This window comes from Phyllosticta citribraziliensis (assembly GCF_038025025.1).
Source record: "Phyllosticta citribraziliensis strain CPC 17464 chromosome Unknown J3D65scaffold_3, whole genome shotgun sequence".
Taxonomy (NCBI): Eukaryota; Fungi; Ascomycota; class Dothideomycetes; order Botryosphaeriales; family Phyllostictaceae; genus Phyllosticta; species Phyllosticta citribraziliensis.
Window position 1 is genome coordinate 1797212 of NW_027117340.1, and position 19857 is coordinate 1817068.

A 19857-nucleotide genomic window follows, 5' to 3' on the forward strand; every position below is an offset into this window, starting at 1 on the left:
CCAGCCGTCGGGGATCCTCGGATTTTCACTCGCACCAGCAGCAACAGCAGCCGCAACAGCAGCACCACAAATGATGAGTTACAACACCCCAAATCATATATAGGAAGAGCCGGAATAGGTATGGCGGAGAGACCCCCCTGGGGCTTTCCGCCGTCGCTGCTTAGACAAGGGTATCTATCTCTGAGAATGGTGATCTGCTACTGCCGCTGTCGCTCTGTTGCTGTGCTGTGCTTCCGGCCAGTGGGTGGGGGTTTGGATTGGTCGGTGGTTTCGCATGCTGTAGAAGTTTTGCTCGTCTGGCTTATGGCTTTGCTGACTTTGTGGCTGCATTAGGGACGTACGCGTGGTGGCGAACAACTGGGCAGGAGACTATCACCGGAGTTTGGAAATGGGCAAATGCGAGGGCTGACAAGGGGTGGGGTCAAAGGTAGGTTGGGAGTTGGTAGGGAGGCGGTGGGAGGATACGCTCCAAACGGGGCAATTCTTGGCCATTCGCAAACGACTCCCTTTTCATCGTGTCGAACATATAATTTTCTACATCCGCTTCAATCAATCCTGGTCTTTGCAACATTGCGACTCAACCTCGTCTCCCCTGCGCGCTCAACCAGTCTACCTCGCCCACCCGTCTACATGCCGGCCTACTACATCTTGGCCGCCTGTGTTAAGACCTCGCGCGTCAAGCCCTGCTCGCCCGGTTTGCGATCGGCGCTCAGCCGCCCCATGCGCAGCAAGCGCGCAATCATCTCTTCGTCGCCAAAGTGCGAGTTGTGCTCAAAGGCTGGCTCTTCCGCGTAGGCAACGCGCGCCGCGTCGACCAGGATGCGCGCCGTCATGCCGAAGACGCGGAAGCGCGAGAGGCTGCGGAGGTCGGGGCCGGCTTGCGCATGGGGTGGAGGCTCATTTGGGGCTGAAGTTTGGGCTTTGGACGAAGCTTGTGACGGAGCTTGTTGGGTGAATCCGTTCTCGTGTTCAACCTTTCCTCTCAAGCCTCCTCCTCCCGCTTGCTCGTCCTTGTTGGTGGTTGACTTCTTGCTCTTCTTGCTGCGCGGCCACGCCACGACCTGCGCGCCAGGCCCCTTGACGGGAACGTAGAAGTTGTGCATCCGCCAGCGACTCTCGTGCCAGTTGGTCCATTCGCCCTCGTACCACTTTGCCGGAAAGCCTGCGGCCTCGATGCCTGGTCCTGGTTCCCGCTCCGTCCTGGGACCTGGGTTCGTTACAGGAGTAGAATTCGGATCGCCCGCGCTCGCCGCGCTCGACGGAACCTCGTCGTCAGCGCTAAGGAAGTTGTGGAAGCCAGCCGTGAACACGGCCGCAACCTCGTTTGCCTGAAGCCGCGGAATCAACGCCTCGCCCGCCGTCCCCGTTGTGATGCCCGCGGGGCCTAGCTGGCCTGTCGGCCTTGTCAGGTCTTTGGCTAGATATGCGACGCAGGGCCGCACGCCCAGCTCAGTGCGCGCCAGGTTGGTTGGTAGTTGGCACAGCTCCTCGACGCGCCACGGCCACGGCAGCTTCGCGTCGCTCATCGGCAGGCCGATCTCCTCGAATGCCTCGCGCCGCGCCGTTTCCCAGGGCGTTTCTGCGGCCGAGTCGGCTTTGCCGCCCGGTAGCGCGGCGTGGCCGGCGTAGTTCTTCATGGCGGCGCTGCGCATCGTCAAGACGACGCGGAGGTCGCCTTGCCGGTCAGCGAAAAGCAGGATCAGGACGGCGGCGCGGCGCGATGCTGGTACGTTGAAGTAGTTGGTCGGCTGTGGGCGGTAGGCGCGGAGGCGTGATAGAGCGGCCTGTTTATGATTGTCAGCTTTGTCCTCATGATACCGGGTGGGGGAGTGCGTGCCGCAGAGGCCGGCGTCAGAGTGGCCATGGTTATAACGGGAATGGGTCCATTGCACGGTTCAACGAAGTCGAAAGGTGACTAAAATGACGTTTGAGCGGCTCTTCCCCAGCGCTGATGGTCGGAGAGGTCAAACGGCCGCGCGAAGTGCTTGTGATGAGAGGTGTTGCGATTGGTGTTGAGTGGTGGTCGAAGTTGATGTCATCGGTCCCCATCCCGCGGGGAATCTCCCTTTTTGCTCATGGCGGGGCGATCTGCCTCGGTTCGGCCCAACTGCCTGTCTGACCTCTCCAAACAACAACCTCAGACTGCTACATTCACCCATCCTCAGTCTACGTACATAATTGGCACCATCAAGCCACGTCGAACCTCCGCTTGATTCCTGTTCGTTCTTCGTCCCCGGTCCATTACCTTGCTATCAGCGGCTGCGTTCGCCCCCGCGGGAAGGTTGGAACAGCGGGGGAAGCATAAATATCGATTGGATATTGATACATCGAGCAGACACGACTTTCGCCGCAACACAAGCCTCAGCTTACACCCAATTTGAAAGACTTTATATTTCTTCGGAAATCCCGAGACTGCGAATGTTTTCCGCCTCATCGAACCTTTTGACCTGAATGCGCAACAAACATTACCTTCGATACACCTGCAGTATATTATTCACTTGCGCCCAGGATGCAATCTTCAAGCTCAATGTTTGAGATGAGTACGTAGCTACTCCTTTAGAACAATAACATTGCGCCACATTTTCTCTACAACATATCTCAAACTCTACGCGGCGCTAAGCTTCAACAAGCCAAAAACGTGCCTCGGCTCTGCTTGTAGCCTTGAGTTGGGAAGCACGGCCTCAGAATTGCATGCAAACGTGGAATTGAGGCTGATGGCAAAAGTCGTGGCACCCAAAATCCAGCTGGGGCTTATGGATACTCCTCAGTACTCTGGCGTACTGTAGCTTGAATGCTCCCTGTCTTCGCTCCACCTGGTGACCTGCCTTTTATCTCGTGTGCACTATCAATAAGACTTGAATAGTGCACGGCTGGTGCTTTCTCGACGACAAATCCCAGCGACCCGGAACCTTGTTACGCCAGGAACACCAATCGAAATGCCCGCGCGATTTATCGCATATGCTCAGTCGGGATTTCTCCAGTTCACTTCTACAGCAATGGCTTCGTTCACTAATCGCCAAGCTGGCCGTTGGCCAAGTCAGATGGATTAGCTTTGAACGTCTATCTTGTCTACGGTGGCTATAGGTCTTATTATTGAGGGTCCGTGCTCTTCTGCATTGGGAGTGGACTGCGAGTGGCACCTTCGTGGCGCCTGTAGAACAACACTTCCGCGGTACGTGCTCTTTTTACGTACCTATCTTTCTCTACACATGCACTTTAGATATTAGCCCCAATCCCTCTCCACCAACTCTCTTTCCCTTGCTCCTCAATCGTCCGTCTCCGTTGTAGCTCCAAACTTTAGCTGACCTCCAAAAATACCATTACCACAGTCTTTTGACTACTCGCCAGTCGCAGTTTCCACGGTTCATGGGTTGTTGACTGTCCGTACTAAAATGCTGATGCCCATACTGCTTAGGTCAATCCCCATGCGACTTGGGCCGGTAAGTTGCGCCCTCCAACGCTCCAATTGATCGATTGACAGCACCTACACCAGCCAACCGCAGGACAGTTTTTTTAGTCCCGCTCCGAAGATGAGTGTCACTTGCAGCGACTCTGAATAACGCAAGGAGAAGCAGGGATTGCAAACCAAAAAACACACTCGGATCCTGCTGGACAGTGTCAGTGTAATGCTATGGTTGGTTGGGGCGCGGCAAAATAACCACCAAACTACGCGCTGCAGTTGGCCATTGGGACATGCCTTCGAAGGTCGTGCTGCATGGGTGCGATGTCGACGAACCGTCGAGTCCGAGTTGATTCCCCTGCAAGCACTGACACATGAAGGAAAAAGTCATGGCACAAACCAAGGTGCCTTTGCCCCCTACTGTTGTCCTTCGGAGATGCCCGAAGTCTCACGAGCACTGTGCTGATCTGGCGAAGATTGAATGCTTTTTGCCTATCGTCTGATGAAGCATACGAACACCTCTTGCCCTCTTCGCTATTTGCTGGACGTACCGCAGCTTTTGCTACCAATCTCTGCTCCTTGTTCTTCGATCGACACCAAAGCTTGGACATCTATCAGCCACAAGATGCAGCTTGCTTCCTCCTTCTCGAAGACATGCTGCGATCCTTCATCGAAATACTTTCTTTCGATCAACCAGTCACACATTCTCTCCCAGCGTTCAGAACCTTGTTCACCCCCTCGATAGGCTGACTGTCGTACTCGGCAGCCTCAGCCATAATCGTACAAATTTGGCCATTGTCGTAAACATCGGGCAGATATGTTCAAAACCCAATTTCGAGGCCACGCAGTCAGTGCAATTCCTCGCGGCTTGACCATCCGGGCCTCACCGACGCACATAGTCCTGTGGTGTTCCACTGCAACGCTCATCTTCTTCGCGTCCCAAATTTGAGCTAGCGTCCCGACTCTGCAGCTTTGTGGCGAACGACCGCAGAGAGTTGTGCAAAGCAATTGGACATGATTTTGTGCGTTGAGCGAAATGAACGCTCCCCGGACGCAATCCTGAACGCAATCGTACTGCGGAGAGACGGCCTACGGAAGTATCTGTCCGCGCCATTTCCCCCAGGTCTCTGCTTCCTCTCAACCTTTTTTCTCTCTCTACAGACTCGGACTTTGTGATTCAATGGCTAAAGCTCTAATTGTTACTACCTGACCGCAGGCGTGCATGGATGGCAGACCTTGACCTGTCACCGAGTATTCACTCAACGAAGTACAAATAAGGGCCTCTCTGTTCCCCACTCTGACTTTTCTTCACCAACGGTACTGGCAGATTCGGCAACAACATGGGGAACCGATTGTATATTGGGCTCGCGTCTTTTTTCCTCCTCTTTTGCCTCATCCAAGGTACGCTCTTGGCGATCTCCCCTACTTAGCACTGCTGACGGACTACATAGGAATGCCCCTAGATCCAAGATCTCCCCTTGAACGAGCTGTTCTAGAAAAAAGGCAACAAAACTTGTGCCCTGACGACGCACACCCCGCCGCCAAGCATTACCACACATCGTACTGCGCGAAGGATGCCGGCAGCATATACAAAACGAAAAGAGCAGAATGCATCGAGAACAACAGAAAAGTGCGCCTTTACTGCGGGGTGCCCAATAGCAGGGCCGAAGTGTTCCAAGACATTCCTTGCGACGAAAATGAGTTCTGCAAGGACGACGATGGACGCAATTGCTTGGAGGAGGACCACCAACATATGGCGGCGTGCGTGGTCGACTTCATCCCGAACAACATCGATCCCTTACACCGCTGCTATATTACGCAGCACATTGAGATTGCGACGGGAGCCGTGCTGCTACACGCCCACACTTCTGGCACGCATGCCAACTGGAAGGACCAACACAGCGGAGTTGCTCACCCAGATGTCAGCTACTTTGATGAGCAGTTGTATGGTCCAACTTACGTTGATCTGCGTGTTGTGTCACCTTGTTTGACCACGGTATACTACTCGCTCTTCAAGGGAATATGAGCTTGTTTGCTGCGTTGTTCATCAATGATTAGGCAGTTACTGCGAATTTGAATTTAGATTTTGCTACTGTTTCCTGGGGAATGCGTGACGATGCACTGTGGTCGTTCTGTCTGGTCAACTGGTCTACAAAAGTCTTTGCGCAGGTGACTCGCGTAGCAACTTTGGGGCCCGGACTTGGGGACCCGAAAAGGAAGCCGGAAGGAGCTTTCTTCCGCTACCTCAATTTCTCTAGGAAAGATAGGGACATGATGAAAGCTAGGCGCGAAAAACTGCATGAGCTGCGTACTCGACAGTAGTTTCGCTCGGACCACAACATCGCGCTAAGCTGGTCCTAAATGCAATCCACAAATCGGGATTTAGCAGTCAGACCAAGCCTATAACTAAGCTTTCGTGTTTTCATTAATGTAATACGAGCAGTTGTGGTGCCGTCTATGTAGTAGAGCATCTTAGCGGAAGTAAAGTGCCGACATCACAGGCTCGGTTTCGCTTTCGCGCATCTACTCGTCGGCTAAGAAGAATCAGCCGCAGAACCAAGCGTGATACCACTGTGAGTGTATTTGGAAGACGAATGGACAAGCTATTAGATTTATGCCACGGTCCGGCCCAAGCTTTGCAACCTGCTCTTATTTGATTGTCGTTCTGGATGCAGGGGTTTTCCTTGGGACAAAACGGATATACCCATCGCATGACGCTACCCGCAGAGCGCCTTTTTGGTCGATAACGACTAAACCTTTCTTCACTTTACCCGATTGTTTAACCACCCAAACACCATAACTATGTGCCCGGTAAATCTGCAGCACACAAAGTCCGACCATGATGGCACGCCATCGACGACAGTCGTCGCTCAAATCTCGCGCCAGGGATAACGGTCAAATGCATCGTTACCATATCTTTCAGCAGCATTTTCAACGTCAAAAAATACTCCTCTTGAATCTACAAGGGGCAATGAGACAAAACCCCCCACTTTGTGCAATACTAACACACGCTCGCGGGAAATTCTGGCTCTTCACTCCAGATCGTCGTGAATTATAAGGGTGGAGAGGAGGGGAAAGCTGGTTTGCGAGGAGTGGACGGTAGATAAACGGATCAGAGGAGGTGAGTGCTGCCGGCTTTCAAAAATTCGTCTTATAGTCATGCAAATTTCCAATGGTCACAGGGGCCTTGAAGAACGCGCCACGATATTCGCGGAAACACCGCCTTCTATCCTTTCCGTATCTGCTTACCCGGTCTGCTCGCTGTCTCTTCGTTTCGCTTTGTTGGTCTGAATTTGTTTGCCGCAAGAGCTTGATCGCATCACTGGCGAGGGGACTTGTGGACAGATTGGTAGCAAGCCAACCATGTCGATGGAGTGGTATAAATCCACCTGGCTGCTCTCCCCGGACAGCCCTCGCATGCTGGCGCTGACTGCCTGAGCAAAAAGTAGGCGATTCAACTGCCACTCGTTCCTCCAAGATTCTGCTCGTTTCCAAGCCAGGCTCGGATTTGATTCATCTGCCGTGGTCTACTAGCTCTTTTTCGTATCTGTGTGCATGTAACGGAAATGCACAAGTGTAGATTTGCGTCTCTGCGAGGTTGCGTCCTTAGGCTTGCATGTTTCGATCCGCCGCCGACTGTGCACTGAAGCCAGGCAGTCTGGCGGACTTTCCAGTCCTGTCTCGTCAATTCTCTTTGTCGCTTTCCGCTCGCACACAAACAACTTCGTCTTCCATTTCGTTCCGCGTAAGCACTGGAGCCTTCGCCAACTATGGCGTCCAACAGCGCTCAGCTCAATGGCGACAGCGCGGCCAATGGACCTGACCAGGAATATCCTCATGGATTGCAGCAGAGGTAGCTCCGCCATTGCCTTTGAAATCTTCTTACGCTGACAACAAAAGTGATGCCGAAACCACGGATGGAGGTTTCCAACAGACCAACCTCGACGCGTCGCAGAACACACAGCAGGGGTACCTAGGCCTTGACCCACAGCACATTCACAAGCTGACAATCCTCGGAAGCAATAACGTCGAGCCTGGCGCCGGCACCTCCCATGCTTCTTCCATGCCGCACGACATGTTCCAGCACCACCTCAGGAGCCTTATCGATCTGCAGACGGAGCTCAACTCCCAGCTCTTCGATCTGCGGCTTGTCTTCGACGCCCACAGCTTCCCTCTTTCGGACGCTGATCTCGACGGCCACGCCGGTTTCTTTTCCTATCGAATGCCGTACAACGACCCCTGGCGCATCCGTCGCGGCCGTCGCCTTTGGTTTCGCCGCGTACACACCGGTCAAGAGATCGTGGTGCTTGGCCCATACTCGAGATTGCAAGTGGAGATAGAGGTTCGCATGCAGCTGACCACGAGGTTCGGTGACTCCTGAGTGGGCTGTCGCCGCGGACTTCGGGCCCAGTAGGAGTGGTTCCATGTCCAATTCGCAGGACGCAGCGCCTCAACCAACGAAAGTGCGCCTGCTTCGAACGCATCGCGGACTGGATCATCAACCGATAAACTTGTAGGACGGTCGTGGTAGGCACACCAAAATCTGGCTCGTTCAAGAGGTCGCTAACGAATCCTCCTTCTTTAGGCCATGAATGCTCTTAATCCTCGCTCCTACTTCAAACTCAACACCAGATCGCTCATAGTCCTTTGATGGCCTCTTGGACATGTGTAATACTCGTAACGACATTGGAATCCGGCAAAATCGTGCCACTTTTCCTTCAAGTCAGTTTTCTTTCGAGCAATAGTGGCATTAAGGAAACTCCTCTGCCTTCGTAGCTTCAAAAGGCTACCAGAAAAACATGGAAGGTACTATGGAAGCTTTGCGGCCAACAATCAAAATTCAGGGGCAAATTTGAGTCCCATGGACGATGGTCGAAATCGACAGCGAACGTGTTCAAAATGCAGCAGGGGCAGCTAAAACTCGTAAAGACTTTGTTTCATAGCCTTCGTGTCTGTTGCGTTACCTTTGGCACTGCGGACGCGAAGTGAGTGTCCTTTTCGCTCCCGGTGCACGACCACTCTCTGCTGTCTTCTCCCCACACACACCCATTTCGAGCACTGCACTTTTTCCTGCTAGCACTGTCCCGATCGAGAGACTGCTAGAATCCTTTTGCCTTGATACTCCCTCAATTCCGGCCCCGTCTTTATGAAACCGTTTGATCATTCTTGAAGCGTAGTAGCCACGGCGTTTCAATTGACTTAAAGCATCACTTTCGAGAAGAGCAGAGGTTGTTACAGGAAAACGAGATCTATCCATCTGCTAATGGAGTCGGCGTGTCGTCGCCAATGCTGACCGCAACGTCGACCGAGAGCGAGGATTGCCTGAGCGCTCTACCGATGACAACAATACGCAGAGCCAGGCCGATATACTCATCGCCTGCGATTCCACGAACATTTGGACCTGGGAACAGCATCTCATGCGCACACCCTTCTTCCAAGTGGGAATCATTTCATGGCTGCAGAATCTGCGACGCATATTCAGCGCTGGCTCCCCTTCCTCAGCTCTGATGGAGCGAACAAAGTCTATACCCCGTACACGAGATAGGACGCTGCCAATGAGGTCTGCCTTCTGTTTTACTTGTTTCCAAAATTATGAAGATTGTTTTGTGATAGGTCATTCTATGTCCGGACTACTTCCATTCTGGTGGATTTTCCTTCTTTGCTGTAAAATAATGTCACTCGAACAAAATGTCGAAACTTTCTGATTGCTTTTTGAGCCTTGCCCAGGTAAAATTAGGTCGCCGTTGCGGATGACCATGGGTGCTATAATCGGAGGTGCTGCACAAGACATATATGGGCAGATTGTTGATGACGAGAAACCTATGGCTGTTGCGAGTGTCACATTTCGCCGACGCTTTCCTTTGTTGCGCCTGCAGGAGCAGATGAGTCCGCGAGGGACGCACGCCTTCCTGTTTGCTCCAGCGCACACTGCGCCAACACCCAGAAAATATTTGCCAGTAAATATTTGCTCTACCAACAGAACTCCCCAAACAACTCTTTGGTTTGATACCCGCGCTCTCATTGCAATTGATCACCTTGTCGGCACCAGAAAAATGTCAGACCACGCGCCAAGTTCCGAACAGCAGCGGCCCAAGTAAGTGCTTTGCGCTTCAACTTTTCCACTGGCTAACCGCCTTCGAATTCAGTGAGCCTACGGTCAACGACCACCAGGAACCTCAATATTCAACCTCCTCCTCCTCCATGATCGGCTCCTCTGTTGGTCATCTTCCACCACAAAACGAGTCGACCTCGGAGGCTAGCGACAATACCGGTGTTGGCGAAACCCTGGAGCAGCCTCGCGCGGAGAACAATCAACGGGGTCTGAGAGCTCGTGTCAGGACCTTGATCGATCTCTCAAGAGACGTGATGTTGGAGTTGGTGGGCATGCTCATAATGCTCAATATCGGCCCTCAGCTTGCCATTTCGGACGAGCAGTTGGTGAGAGCAGGATTCACACCAATGACGACTTCACCAAACGCTGAAGACGTTCTCTACATGCGCCACCAAGGACACCAGGGTCGTGGATCGGCAGCAGACGCCAGCGTGAGCGGCCCTTATACGAGAGAGGAGGCGGTCTCAGAAACGAGGGCTTCGCTGCTTTGGCACTTCAGGTAAGACCCAGTACTCTGCTCGTCAATCTGTGCATGGCTGACTCGCAATCAGATGATCTCTTCGATGGGGACTGAAACGCTCCTCCGCAAGCGAGGCAAATGGAGCTGCTCATCCTCACCTCCGGGATTTTTGATTCCTCCATGAGACTCCCAGGGAAACTCAATAGCCAATATCATGTCCTTGGTCAATCACATTCGGAAGCATGGCTGCCAAGGAGGATACTGCCTGCGAAAGCACAAGAGAGATCAAGGGAGATGTGGCCCGGCTGCACCATGCGGCGCCAACGAGACCGCAAGCCGAGAGAATGATTGAACATAACAACGAGAAATGCTCGCATCCGATCGCCAAGAAAACGGGCCAGTATCAACCAAAATGGAACAGACAACTTGCATCATCCCGAACTCCATCGCACAGAAGAATCAATCAGTGGAAGGGGGGGTCGGGCAGAGCTTTTGGAATGAGGACTGGGAACAAATAGTCTTTCATGAATGCGAGAATGACTTCTTCTGCGAAATTTAACACTGTCTTGTGTCATTGTCTCGCGGGTGATTCTGTGCGTTTTCAGGACCTTTCATTTCGCGCTTTGCATGAGCCGCCCATGAGCAGATTCACTAGTACCTCGCTCTACAAGTATTTCTTCCTTCTCAACCTACTTCCCAAATGCAACCCCAACAGCCTCCAGTCGCGCCCTTCAAGCCTTTCTCTTTCTCAGGTCCACGCGACCCCCTCTTCACGGCGAGGAAAGCCTCATCGTAGCTTACGCTGACCCTTCGTCAAAGGCCGATGTGAGTGGCGGTCTGTCTGGCAACACTGGCTTTGTTCAGAAGGGCGTCTGCGATGATCTCTTCCTTCAATATGGGCTCTGGCGAGTTTGAAAGCTCACAGTAAGTCACAAAAGTCTTCATGCACATAGAATATTTGATAACAGCCATTTCCTGAACTTTAAGTGATGACCACTCTGCCACGCAACTGACGGTCAACAACATTGCAATCAACATTGTCGCCTACGGCTCTTTGCCGAGCCAGCAGGTCGTCACGCTCGACCTCAAGCTCAGCACTGCGACATGCGCTGACGATTTTCCCGCCATCCTCCGCGAAATCTTGCGCTCTGGACTCCCTCTCACGGCGACGATCCATTTCTTCAGGGAAAGCGCCGAGGGGCACATCGCCAGACAGGCCATTGCGTCGGGCGGAACCGCCCCAACGGTTCGACTATTGACGCACGATGAGCTTATACGCTGCTATCCGTCCCTCGGTTTATCGAGATCGGGCTTCCATCTTCTGGAAGCGGCTGAAGGCATTCGCACGTCGTTCTTGAGGGTTGAAGAAGCTCGCCAGCCAGACAGTGGGAGCAGGTGGATTGTTAGCGGCCCGTGGACCTTCAGAGAAGCCTGCACTGTGGTTGAGCGAGAGGGCCGCAGTCTGCCTGACCCGCGTGTGCCAGAGGAGGATGGGCGGGAGGAGGAACAGTTCGAGGGAGTTGGGTCGCCGCCTCCAGAAGAGGCCCCAGCGTCGATGCAGCAGCCGGCGCGGTATTGACTGCCAACTCGAAGCTCTGCCTGTCTTCAAGATTCCGATAATGTGAGCAGGACTGCGCAAGTACCAGGGGAGAGTGTGAAGGAGACGAGGGTTCTGGGTGAAATGCGGGCATGGCTGGTTTCTTTCTGCGAACAATCTAGCTCTGTACGCTGCGTCAATCGACTGCATCTTTCAGCCAATAGGGCAAGATCGTCCAGATTTTGAATTCGTTTGTCTTGGATCTGGCGAGGTTTGACGGTCCTTGTGGAAGTCAGGAGCTTCTTCGTATATTCGTGGGTTGGTAAATGTACTGCGTCGCCATTGCTCGAGAATCGACTTTTCCATTCGATGGCCCAATTTGGCGACTGCCGGATTTGTTGTGTTTGTTTGCCTGCGAGGTGTTAATCCGAAGTGTGCCTGCGCGCCTTCCTCCTCGACCACCGCCCACGCGCACACGCAGGCCCAAAACATTCGCGTCTTGCACCTCCGCAACCTCCACAACCTCTACAACCTCCACGGTCCACAATCTTCGCGACTTGACCACCTCCGTCTCGTTTTCGTCACCCCGAACAACAGACCTTCTCCTGTCAATCATGTGCGCCGCAAAGAACAGAAAGCGCAATAACAAAGGCAAGAAAGCGTAAGTTTCTCCGGTCCCGGGACGAAAAGAACCACTTGCTGACTGCAAATTAACTCAGTTCGAACGCTCCGGTGGCCGTCGCCTCTGAGCCTGGCAACGCATCCAGCCAACCACTCTCAGCTGAAGCCGACAACGCCAGCCCAGCCGCGGAGGCCGAAGACCGGCAAGCCCTCGCCGACGAAGTTCACCGCTCACAGCAGGAGCTCCTCGGCCGACTCCGTGCCGAGAATGAAAAGGCGGACGAGATCCTCCGCGGGGCTCAAGCGATGCAGGCAGAGATGGGTGCCCTCAGAGATAAATTGAGAATGTCGAAGTCCTCAGAGGCGCACGGCGACGCCAGCAGCCAGCCAGAGCGCTGCTCCTGCGCCATCCAGTGGCCGAACGCAGAACGCCAGCAGTTGGCGTGGCTCCATATCGTGGATCGGGAATTGGGCCATAGATTCAATCCCGGGGAGCACGGCTTCTTTCGCTACCTGCCCGCTCCAGAAGGCCAGAACGACGACGAGAACGAAGTGTTCTACCGCCACGAGAACACCGCCTGCGAGATTTGCGGAGGCGCCAGGTGCAAGGTCAGCGGACCCTGGAGCAGAGTGGAAGCGTTCTCCTTGGTGTCCAGGAAGATCTTAGGGGAGTTGATGACGGGCGAAATGTAAGCGAATTACGCCTGTGAAGGCCTGCTTCCTTCATTCTTTTGGAATGGAAACTGACGAAGCTCTTACCAGGATCCCGATAATGCCGACGTGAGGCCCGGAGGAGGCTCAGCCGTCTTTTCTGCTCTAGGAACGAATTACAAGTCCGGCGACAAACTATCTGGCACAGGCATGCAGTGGGAGTAAGTCGGATTAGACGACAACGCAGGACTTTGGCGGGATTTTGCGCTTGGGATGAACAACGCCGGCGGGCTTTGGCAAGACTAGACGTAGAGCTTCGGACGTATGTGCCAGGCTAGCATGTAGCAATCAGTCCAAAACACCTCAACGAGTCCTCTCTTTCGCGGTGACCTGGGTGCTCACCATAATCAAGTTTTGTCAGTGATGTTCCTTCTGTTTGGGCGCCCTCGGACCACATTCGTGGCTTTTGACACCCCACCATCCGCAGGCAAGAACCTCTACGTTGCTGACCCATCACACGCGGAGCACGGATCGCCTCGGTCTGTAAAGTTGGAACTGGCGCGCCAATCAGCCAACGAGCGCAAATGGGACTGTGCGCCTAGGGACATGAGCGTAGTCCCATTCTGTCCAACTTCCAACATGGCAGGTCGAAAATCTCGAATTGCCGGCCAATCAATGGGCGAGCGCGAAGGGGACTGTGCACCAAGGGACATGAGCGTAGTCCCAATTTGTCAACTTCCAACATGGCGTTCAAAAAATCTCGAATTGCCGGCCAATCAACAAACGAGCGCAAAGGGGACTGTGCGTCGAGGGCGAGCTAAAGGCGAGCGCCTGTTCCCAATCGGTCAACTTCCAACATGGCGTTCAAAAATCTCGAATTGCGGGCCAATAGGCAGACGAGCGCAAAGAGGACTGTGCGCCAAGGGTCCAGGAGAGGGTGGTGTCGGTGGAGCAGCTGTACCGCCGGCTCGGAAACGACGGAGGCTCGTGGATCAGCTACTTCCGCCTGTTGCAGAGCGAAGCAGGAAGATAGCGAGACTTGGGTCGTCTTTGCCCTTGGTGATTTTCTTTCCTTGCACTGGCCTGAAAGTGCGCTGACTTTCTCAATCGGATTCATGACGACGGATTGACGGCGGTGACAGCCTGAGGCAAAGTGCCCTTCAACACTTCATGTTTACTTCGGCAACGCAAGACCGTCCAGCTGCGATGCATTCCCCCAAGGTCGGCGTGCACTCCGGCTGATAACGAACCAAAGAAAGCAAGGTTGACGTGACGGAAAAGATTCTTCAAGACCTATCGCCTGTGATCTTGAGAGCCCGAATGATTTGGGTTTTCGTGCTGGATGGAGGCGAACATCCTGAATTGTAGGTCTGAGACCCTGTGGGAAATGCTTCGTGCCTTGAAAGACTGAAGGAAAGATCGAAAAAGGAAAGCGGGAGCATCCAAACAACGCCGATGCACCAAGGAACTACAGCGATTTCACGATGACTTGTTGATAAATGCCCCCGAGAAGGAGCGAATGTCTGCCGCGATCTTTGTGTCAACTTTCATGGAAGCAAAGGCAAGAGCATCAAGCTTACCATGTCAACCACTACGCCAAACACCCCTTCGGCCATCGAGCATCTCCGTCTTACATCCGATGGCCAACACGGGAGAACGGCAAACCGTCAAAAAGTCGACGAAGGCGACGTCAAAAGAAGCCGCGATAGTCCGACACGGTTCCAGGCGGGCGCAGAGACCTACGGACCCACACCTGTGCAGAATAGCCCTGCCCTACGCGATGTCTCATCCCACGCTCTCTCGGTGCAATTCTTCGCGAGCGAATGGGGTGTTTGGTTTCGACTCCACTTGTTCCCCACCCCCACTCCCCCACGGATTACTTACATGCTGGCTCATACATCTTCGTACGGGTGCAGATGTAGGCGTACATCCTGCTGGAGCCATGTGACCGCTAGCGTGGCACGGCGGTACCAAAGAGCCAGAACGGGGCAATCTGATCACCCGGTCTGCCGGGCTGATGAGCCGGAACAATGGTTGGCTGGCTGGAGGCGTGTGGGGATGATAGTGGAGAGCTTGTGAGTGGAGTCGCAAAAAGAGCGAGGAGAGCCAGACGCGCCATTCGCGCCAGGAGATACGCAAAGACGAGCGAAGGATGGGAAGTGGGTGCCGAAGCTGTCAGGTGGAGACGATGCCAAAGTTAAACGGAGGGGTGTGCTGCAAGTGGTTTGTGTGCTACAGTCAGAACTGGGTTGCTTTGCAGGTAGCTTTGAGCAACAATAGACTCTGAGAGGCCCCAAACTATGCGCGCGGAGTGTGTTGATGTCTGGAGCATTCCAGACAAGCAAGCCCATGCCTGAACCGAAGGGCCCAAGCATTCGTTCAGTAGGGATCTGTTGGGTCCTGTCCCGTTGCTTTAATTCGTTAATAAGCGTCCGTAAAAGGCAACTGGTCCAGTGACAGAAGCTAGGAATAGAAAATGTTTGGGTTCCAGGTTCCCTCCTTGACTGGCCGAGTGTCGACGCAATTTTGACCATTAGAGCCACGCTTGGAAACACGTTCATATTACGTGAAGGGATGGATCCATGGTCGTTGATCGAGCAGAGGATTCGCGGGCATCGACAACTGCCAACCACGACGGTCGGTGCCGCGTGTTGGACGACATGGACGGCTGCCGAGAAGAGAAAGCGCAACAGACCGAACTTGGCTAGGTCGACTGATGGCGAACTGGTGTCGTGGCTACAAGTGACAATCAGTCAGCCAGCAAGGCAGGGTATCACCTGCATCAGGCTAGCCGTGTTCGCGGCATCGGGAGGGATTGTGGGGTAAGCGGGCGGTAAGTCGATTGGGTTGGGTTGTGCACTGAAACGGTGTCATCAAGAAACCCCCAGAGTTCCTCGCACCCGGCCACTGGTCAGGCTAGCTTGGGTTCCCCGGAGGATTTTTTCCCTGATGCCAAAGTGCAGGACGTCAACATTGACGCGTCCTGGCTGGCCAGTTCAAAGGCTCGTTTTGGAACAGAGCTGCTGGAGCCCGATGGCCGATGAGCGGGACAAGAGGTAGGTAATGGTTGCATCAAGCAGATTCCAGAAACGGCGACGGCCAAAGCATGGTGGGTTTGGCGCCAGTTTGCGGCTGAGATGAGTGTCCAGCGTCGTGGTGCACGGCATGAATCAAGAAGCAGGCTCGCGTGAGGGGTCGCGAGCGCTGAAGGATGTAGCAGAGCGAATCGGCAGCGGAGGCCGTGTGGAGAAGCAGAAAGCGACGGCGAGGGTGGTGAGTGGTGAGGGGGTGGAGTACATGGCCGTACAGCGCAGAAGTAGGGTGTAGAGGAGGTTGTGGTCGCGTCGTGGTTGAACGGGAGTCGGCTACGGATCCCTGTAGCCGAGCAGCCGTGCGTCACCGGCGTGGGGGTCTTCCTCAGGTCTCTCTCTCCCCCGCGTCGCCACAGACGACAAACCATCTGGCAAACTGAACCTCCATGCACACCGCGCACCGCCTCATCCTCTGCTCCCGCTCCTCCCGCTCCCGCCGTCTTCTGATGCCTCGTCCCATCGTTGATGGATGAGCTGCATCGAGGTCTCATGACAGTCTCTGCCGTCACTTCTCGCATCACACTCGCCCGGGCCATTCATCGGTTGAGAATCTCCGCCATGACAAAGAGAAGGCAGGGAGGAAATCAGATGATGGCTACCATCTTCGGTCCCAGCCAAGAGCTGCTCCACCACGTCTCTACTGGCCCCCCACGCTCCAGTCTCCATCCGCGAGAACCCCAGCTGCCGGGATTCCGCAACTTGTCAACCATCTCCTCGAGCCTGTTCCAAAGCCATCCCTCCCGTCTCAATACCTACTGCTACACCGCCAAGAACTAGCAGTGGCTCATCTATTCTTGTGCCTCGCCGCTCGAAACGCTTCAAAACACTTGGTCTCTTGTCAGGTAGCGGCTCCGCTTTGGTGATACCACGGTGACCTTAGCTCCCGAGAAGACGGCCTATCTTCTCCGGCTGTACCTTGATTCCAGACTGAGCTCCACTCCCAGACTGTCTGTTGTTCACGCTGACCCCCACGCTGCCTCCGCTCTAGGCAATCATTTAAGAAGGGCTTAGTGCTGTCTTCCCTGTCCCTGGTACCTTTGTTACAGCCTTCGAGTTCCTTTAAAGCACAACATCTATCCTCGTTTTGTGCCCATAGTTTTCTTTTTTCATTAACCACCCTTCGGCACATGTGGCAGCTGCTTGAAGGATAGCTTTCGAACATCTTCAATACAAACTACATGTCACCTCACAAGAACAATCCCTCGCCTGTCAACTTGGCCAACATGACTGGAAGCAACACTCCTGCCACTTCTCGGATCGTCAACAACCGCGGGCGCCGTCCTCTCCCACCAGGTGTTTACGTCCCTACCGTCGCTTTCTTCGACCCCGTCACTGAAGACCTTGACCTTGACACTACCGCCTCCCATGCCATCCGCTTGGCTCAAGCTGGTGTAGCAGGCATTACCACACAGGGCTCAAATGGAGAAGCCGTTCACCTGTCACATCACGAACGGAAGCAAATCACCGCCACTACTCGAGAGGCGCTTGACGCCGCTGGATTCCCAACCGTCCCGGTCATGGTTGGTTGCGGTGCGCAATCAACTCGGGAAGCCATCCAGCTTTGCCAGGACGCTTACGATGCCGGTGGCGACTACGCGCTTGTCCTCCCTCCAGCCTACTACCAAGGGCTCTTCAACCAGGACTCGGTCAAATCCTTCTTCATCGACGTTGCAACCGCTTCGCCAATCCCCATTCTCATCTACAACTACCCTGGCGCAGTGTCCGGCCTGGATCTCTCTTCAGACGTCATCATTGCACTGGCCGAGCACCCCAACATCGTCGGTTGCAAATTGACATGTGGAAATACGGGCAAGCTGCAGCGCGTCACGGCTGCCACGCGCTCGTCGACCCTCTCCAAGCCTGGCACGGGATTCCTCTGCATGGGAGGTAGCGCCGACTTCATGCTACAAACCCTCATCGCCGGCGGCAGCGGGGTCATCGGTGGGCTGGGCAACGTCGCTCCCAAAGCCATGGTGCGCATCATGCAGCTGTACGCATCGGGGTTGATTGAGGAAGCGCAGACATTACAGGAAGTGGTCGCGCGCGGCGACTGGGCAGCCATCCGCGGCGGCATCGTCGGCACCAAGAGTGCGCTCATGTCGTTCTTTGGATATGGCGGCTACGCACGCAAACCTCTGCCCAAGCCCAGTAAGGATGAGAGCAAGTTGTGGCGCGAGGCCTTTGACGAAATGGTCCAGGTGGAGAAGAGTCTGTAAGAGTCAGGTTGGTGGTGTGGAAGGGCCGGCAGTGCGCTGACATCACTGGCCACGCGCGATGCCGAGGCGGCGCAGATGTCCGTGAGGGCCGGAGATCGAGTGCGCGGTACAACGGCGTTTGGTTTAATAGGTGGGTGGGTGGAAGTATCCCGCGTGGGTAGGTTCGCCTTGCCCGGGCTGGCTGAACAACATGTCCAGTGGATGGACAACGAGTGGGCTTGGAATCTTCTTGGACAGCCCGTCGGCAAAGCCAAATCGCCGCGTCTAGTCACTTTTCTACCTGCCTACCAACCCACATGAGCATTTTCCTCGGCTTGTCTTCGTTATCCGTTATCAATGCTTTTGCAATGTTTGCTGCTCGTCCGCTTTTGGTTTTGGCCGAAGCTTAAAAAGTTCCCTGCATTGATTTGCGCTGCCATGTCACCCCCTTGCGCCTATCACCATTGCTTCTGCCGCCGCCGCCTTATTTAAGCATAGCACGGATTTGCGCTGCGTTGCTGTGTCATTCGACCTGAGCCCAACCAGTCGCCCGATCATTTCCTCTTTCAGTCGCGCCCGTGTTTCCACGGCATGCGTGTGCTTTGACACACCCAACGTGGTGTACTCCTCGCTCAAATCCGCCGCATGAAGAGCTTTTCGACCGCAGGGCGAGCATCAGAAACAGAAAAAACAACGGTCTGAAAGAAAGGGACAGTCAACGGCAAAAGCGGGACTGCCCCCTTCATCATTCATTTAAAGAATTATTGCATACATGGACGGTACCAAAAAGGGCAAAGAAGAGCAAAAACTGAATTTGGAAGCGGAATGAGAGACTGGATCTGGCGTTTGTCCTTTCAAAGCCTTTTCTTACATGCCCCTCACTGACGTACTTTGACACCTACACATCACTACTCCAAAAGTTGTTTGAAGAACTAGAATGAGATCGGTTACTACTCAACATTCACACAGACAAAGCGTGAAACCGACGCCAGATTGGAACCATGCATCCGTTGACCGGTAGGAATTGACACACGCCGATACAGATTCTGCGGTGTGATGACCGTCTCTAAACTGTCTGAGCTCTTGTCACTGCACAGCTGACTTTTCTGAAGTAGCTGCTTTGCTTGGCTCCAGTTTGCAGGTGGCGGGCCTTGCATCACTGCCCAGTACTTCTAGCGTAAGCACGCTCTTCTCCGCCATACTACACTATGCCATGGCTCTTGGCCACCTTTCCACGCCGCAATCCAGCTGACCGACCGGCAATCATCGAGAGGTGGTCACAACCTCCGCTCAATCCCCTCAACACGACTGGCTGCCTGTTGACTTCGTTTCGAGGCCGCAAAGCGGCGAGGCAGCGGAATCGGAAAGGGCTTACGGCGGGACAAGCAAGTTACCGCGGGACGGGCCTCGATTGGAGCGGCGGGCCATCCCGCCGCTCAACTGGTCCGCTCGTCATCAAGAATCTCTGTTGCTGCATTGGGCAAGAGGCGGGGTTGGAAATATGCCCTGCGTGGGGGTCCAAACGGATCACCGAGCGGTGGACTTGGAGCACCTGCTTGCTCCAAAAACTGCAAGCGCGTCCGCCAATTGCGTCGAGTAAGCTCGTTGGATACCGGCGTATCAGGAGGTCGCGGAGAAGGCACGAGGCACAGAGCTGCGACTCGTTACTGGAAAGCATTGACAAGTGTCGGTCCAGTTGAATCATGTCTGCCTACTAACGTATGCAGGTGCGCGTAAAGGTACCGTACTTTCGCGCGGGGAGTAGGCGCGCGCCTCATGTATCTTCCTG

General features: G+C 54.3%; 5 protein-coding genes across 5 annotated transcripts; 4 read left to right on the top strand and 1 right to left on the bottom strand.

The window, feature by feature from the left end:
- Positions 1-294: 294 nt before the first annotated feature.
- Positions 295-2039, bottom strand: J3D65DRAFT_617239 (uncharacterized protein). The gene is made up of 2 exons (XM_066799537.1): positions 1838-2039; positions 295-1784 (listed from the first exon to the last, which is right to left on the bottom strand). Exons 1-2 carry the CDS (start codon positions 1862-1864, stop codon positions 642-644), a joined length of 1170 nt encoding a protein of 389 aa, XP_066657965.1. The 5' UTR covers positions 1865-2039; the 3' UTR covers positions 295-641.
- A 2581-nt stretch (positions 2040-4620) lies between these two features.
- On the top strand, positions 4621-5446 carry J3D65DRAFT_675208 (uncharacterized protein). Its single transcript, XM_066803568.1, has 2 exons — positions 4621-4801; positions 4852-5446. The coding sequence occupies exons 1-2, from the start codon at positions 4741-4743 to the stop codon at positions 5424-5426; spliced, it is 636 nt and encodes a 211-aa protein (XP_066657966.1). The 5' UTR covers positions 4621-4740; the 3' UTR covers positions 5427-5446.
- Positions 5447-10580: 5134 nt separating this feature from the next.
- J3D65DRAFT_656684 (uncharacterized protein) lies at positions 10581-13119 on the top strand (the record flags this gene model as incomplete). Its single annotated transcript, XM_066802503.1, has 8 exons — positions 10581-10896; positions 10960-11544; positions 11566-11695; positions 11734-11780; positions 11943-12170; positions 12229-12819; positions 12883-13002; positions 13029-13119. Exons 1-8 carry the CDS (start codon positions 10850-10852, stop codon positions 13117-13119), a joined length of 1839 nt encoding a protein of 612 aa, XP_066657967.1. The 5' UTR covers positions 10581-10849.
- J3D65DRAFT_263698 (uncharacterized protein) lies at positions 13015-14090 on the top strand. The gene has a single exon (XM_066794906.1). The coding sequence runs from the start codon at positions 13205-13207 to the stop codon at positions 13877-13879; it is 675 nt and encodes a 224-aa protein (XP_066657968.1). The 5' UTR covers positions 13015-13204; the 3' UTR covers positions 13880-14090.
- Positions 14091-17051: 2961 nt separating this feature from the next.
- J3D65DRAFT_601133 (uncharacterized protein) lies at positions 17052-18089 on the top strand (the record flags this gene model as incomplete). Its single annotated transcript, XM_066798010.1, has 1 exon — positions 17052-18089. The coding sequence occupies one exon, from the start codon at positions 17052-17054 to the stop codon at positions 18087-18089; it is 1038 nt and encodes a 345-aa protein (XP_066657969.1).
- Between the last annotated feature and the right edge of the window lie 1768 nt (positions 18090-19857).

Excerpts from the sequence above, each read along its gene's own strand:
- J3D65DRAFT_675208 (XM_066803568.1), top strand. The coding sequence starts at position 4,741 with ATGGGGAACCGATTGTATATTGGGCTCGCGTCTTTTTTCCTCCTCTTT. Across the intron at positions 4,802-4,851 it reads CCTCTTTTGCCTCATCCAAG|GAATGCCCCTAGATCCAAGA; the intron begins GTACGCTCTTGG and ends CGGACTACATAG.
- J3D65DRAFT_617239 (XM_066799537.1), bottom strand. The coding sequence starts at position 1,864 with ATGGCCACTCTGACGCCGGCCTCTGCG. Across the intron at positions 1,785-1,837 it reads CTCTGACGCCGGCCTCTGCG|GCCGCTCTATCACGCCTCCG; the intron begins GCACGCACTCCC and ends AATCATAAACAG.
- J3D65DRAFT_263698 (XM_066794906.1), top strand. The coding sequence starts at position 13,205 with ATGTTCCTTCTGTTTGGGCGCCCTCGGACCACATTCGTGGCTTTTGAC.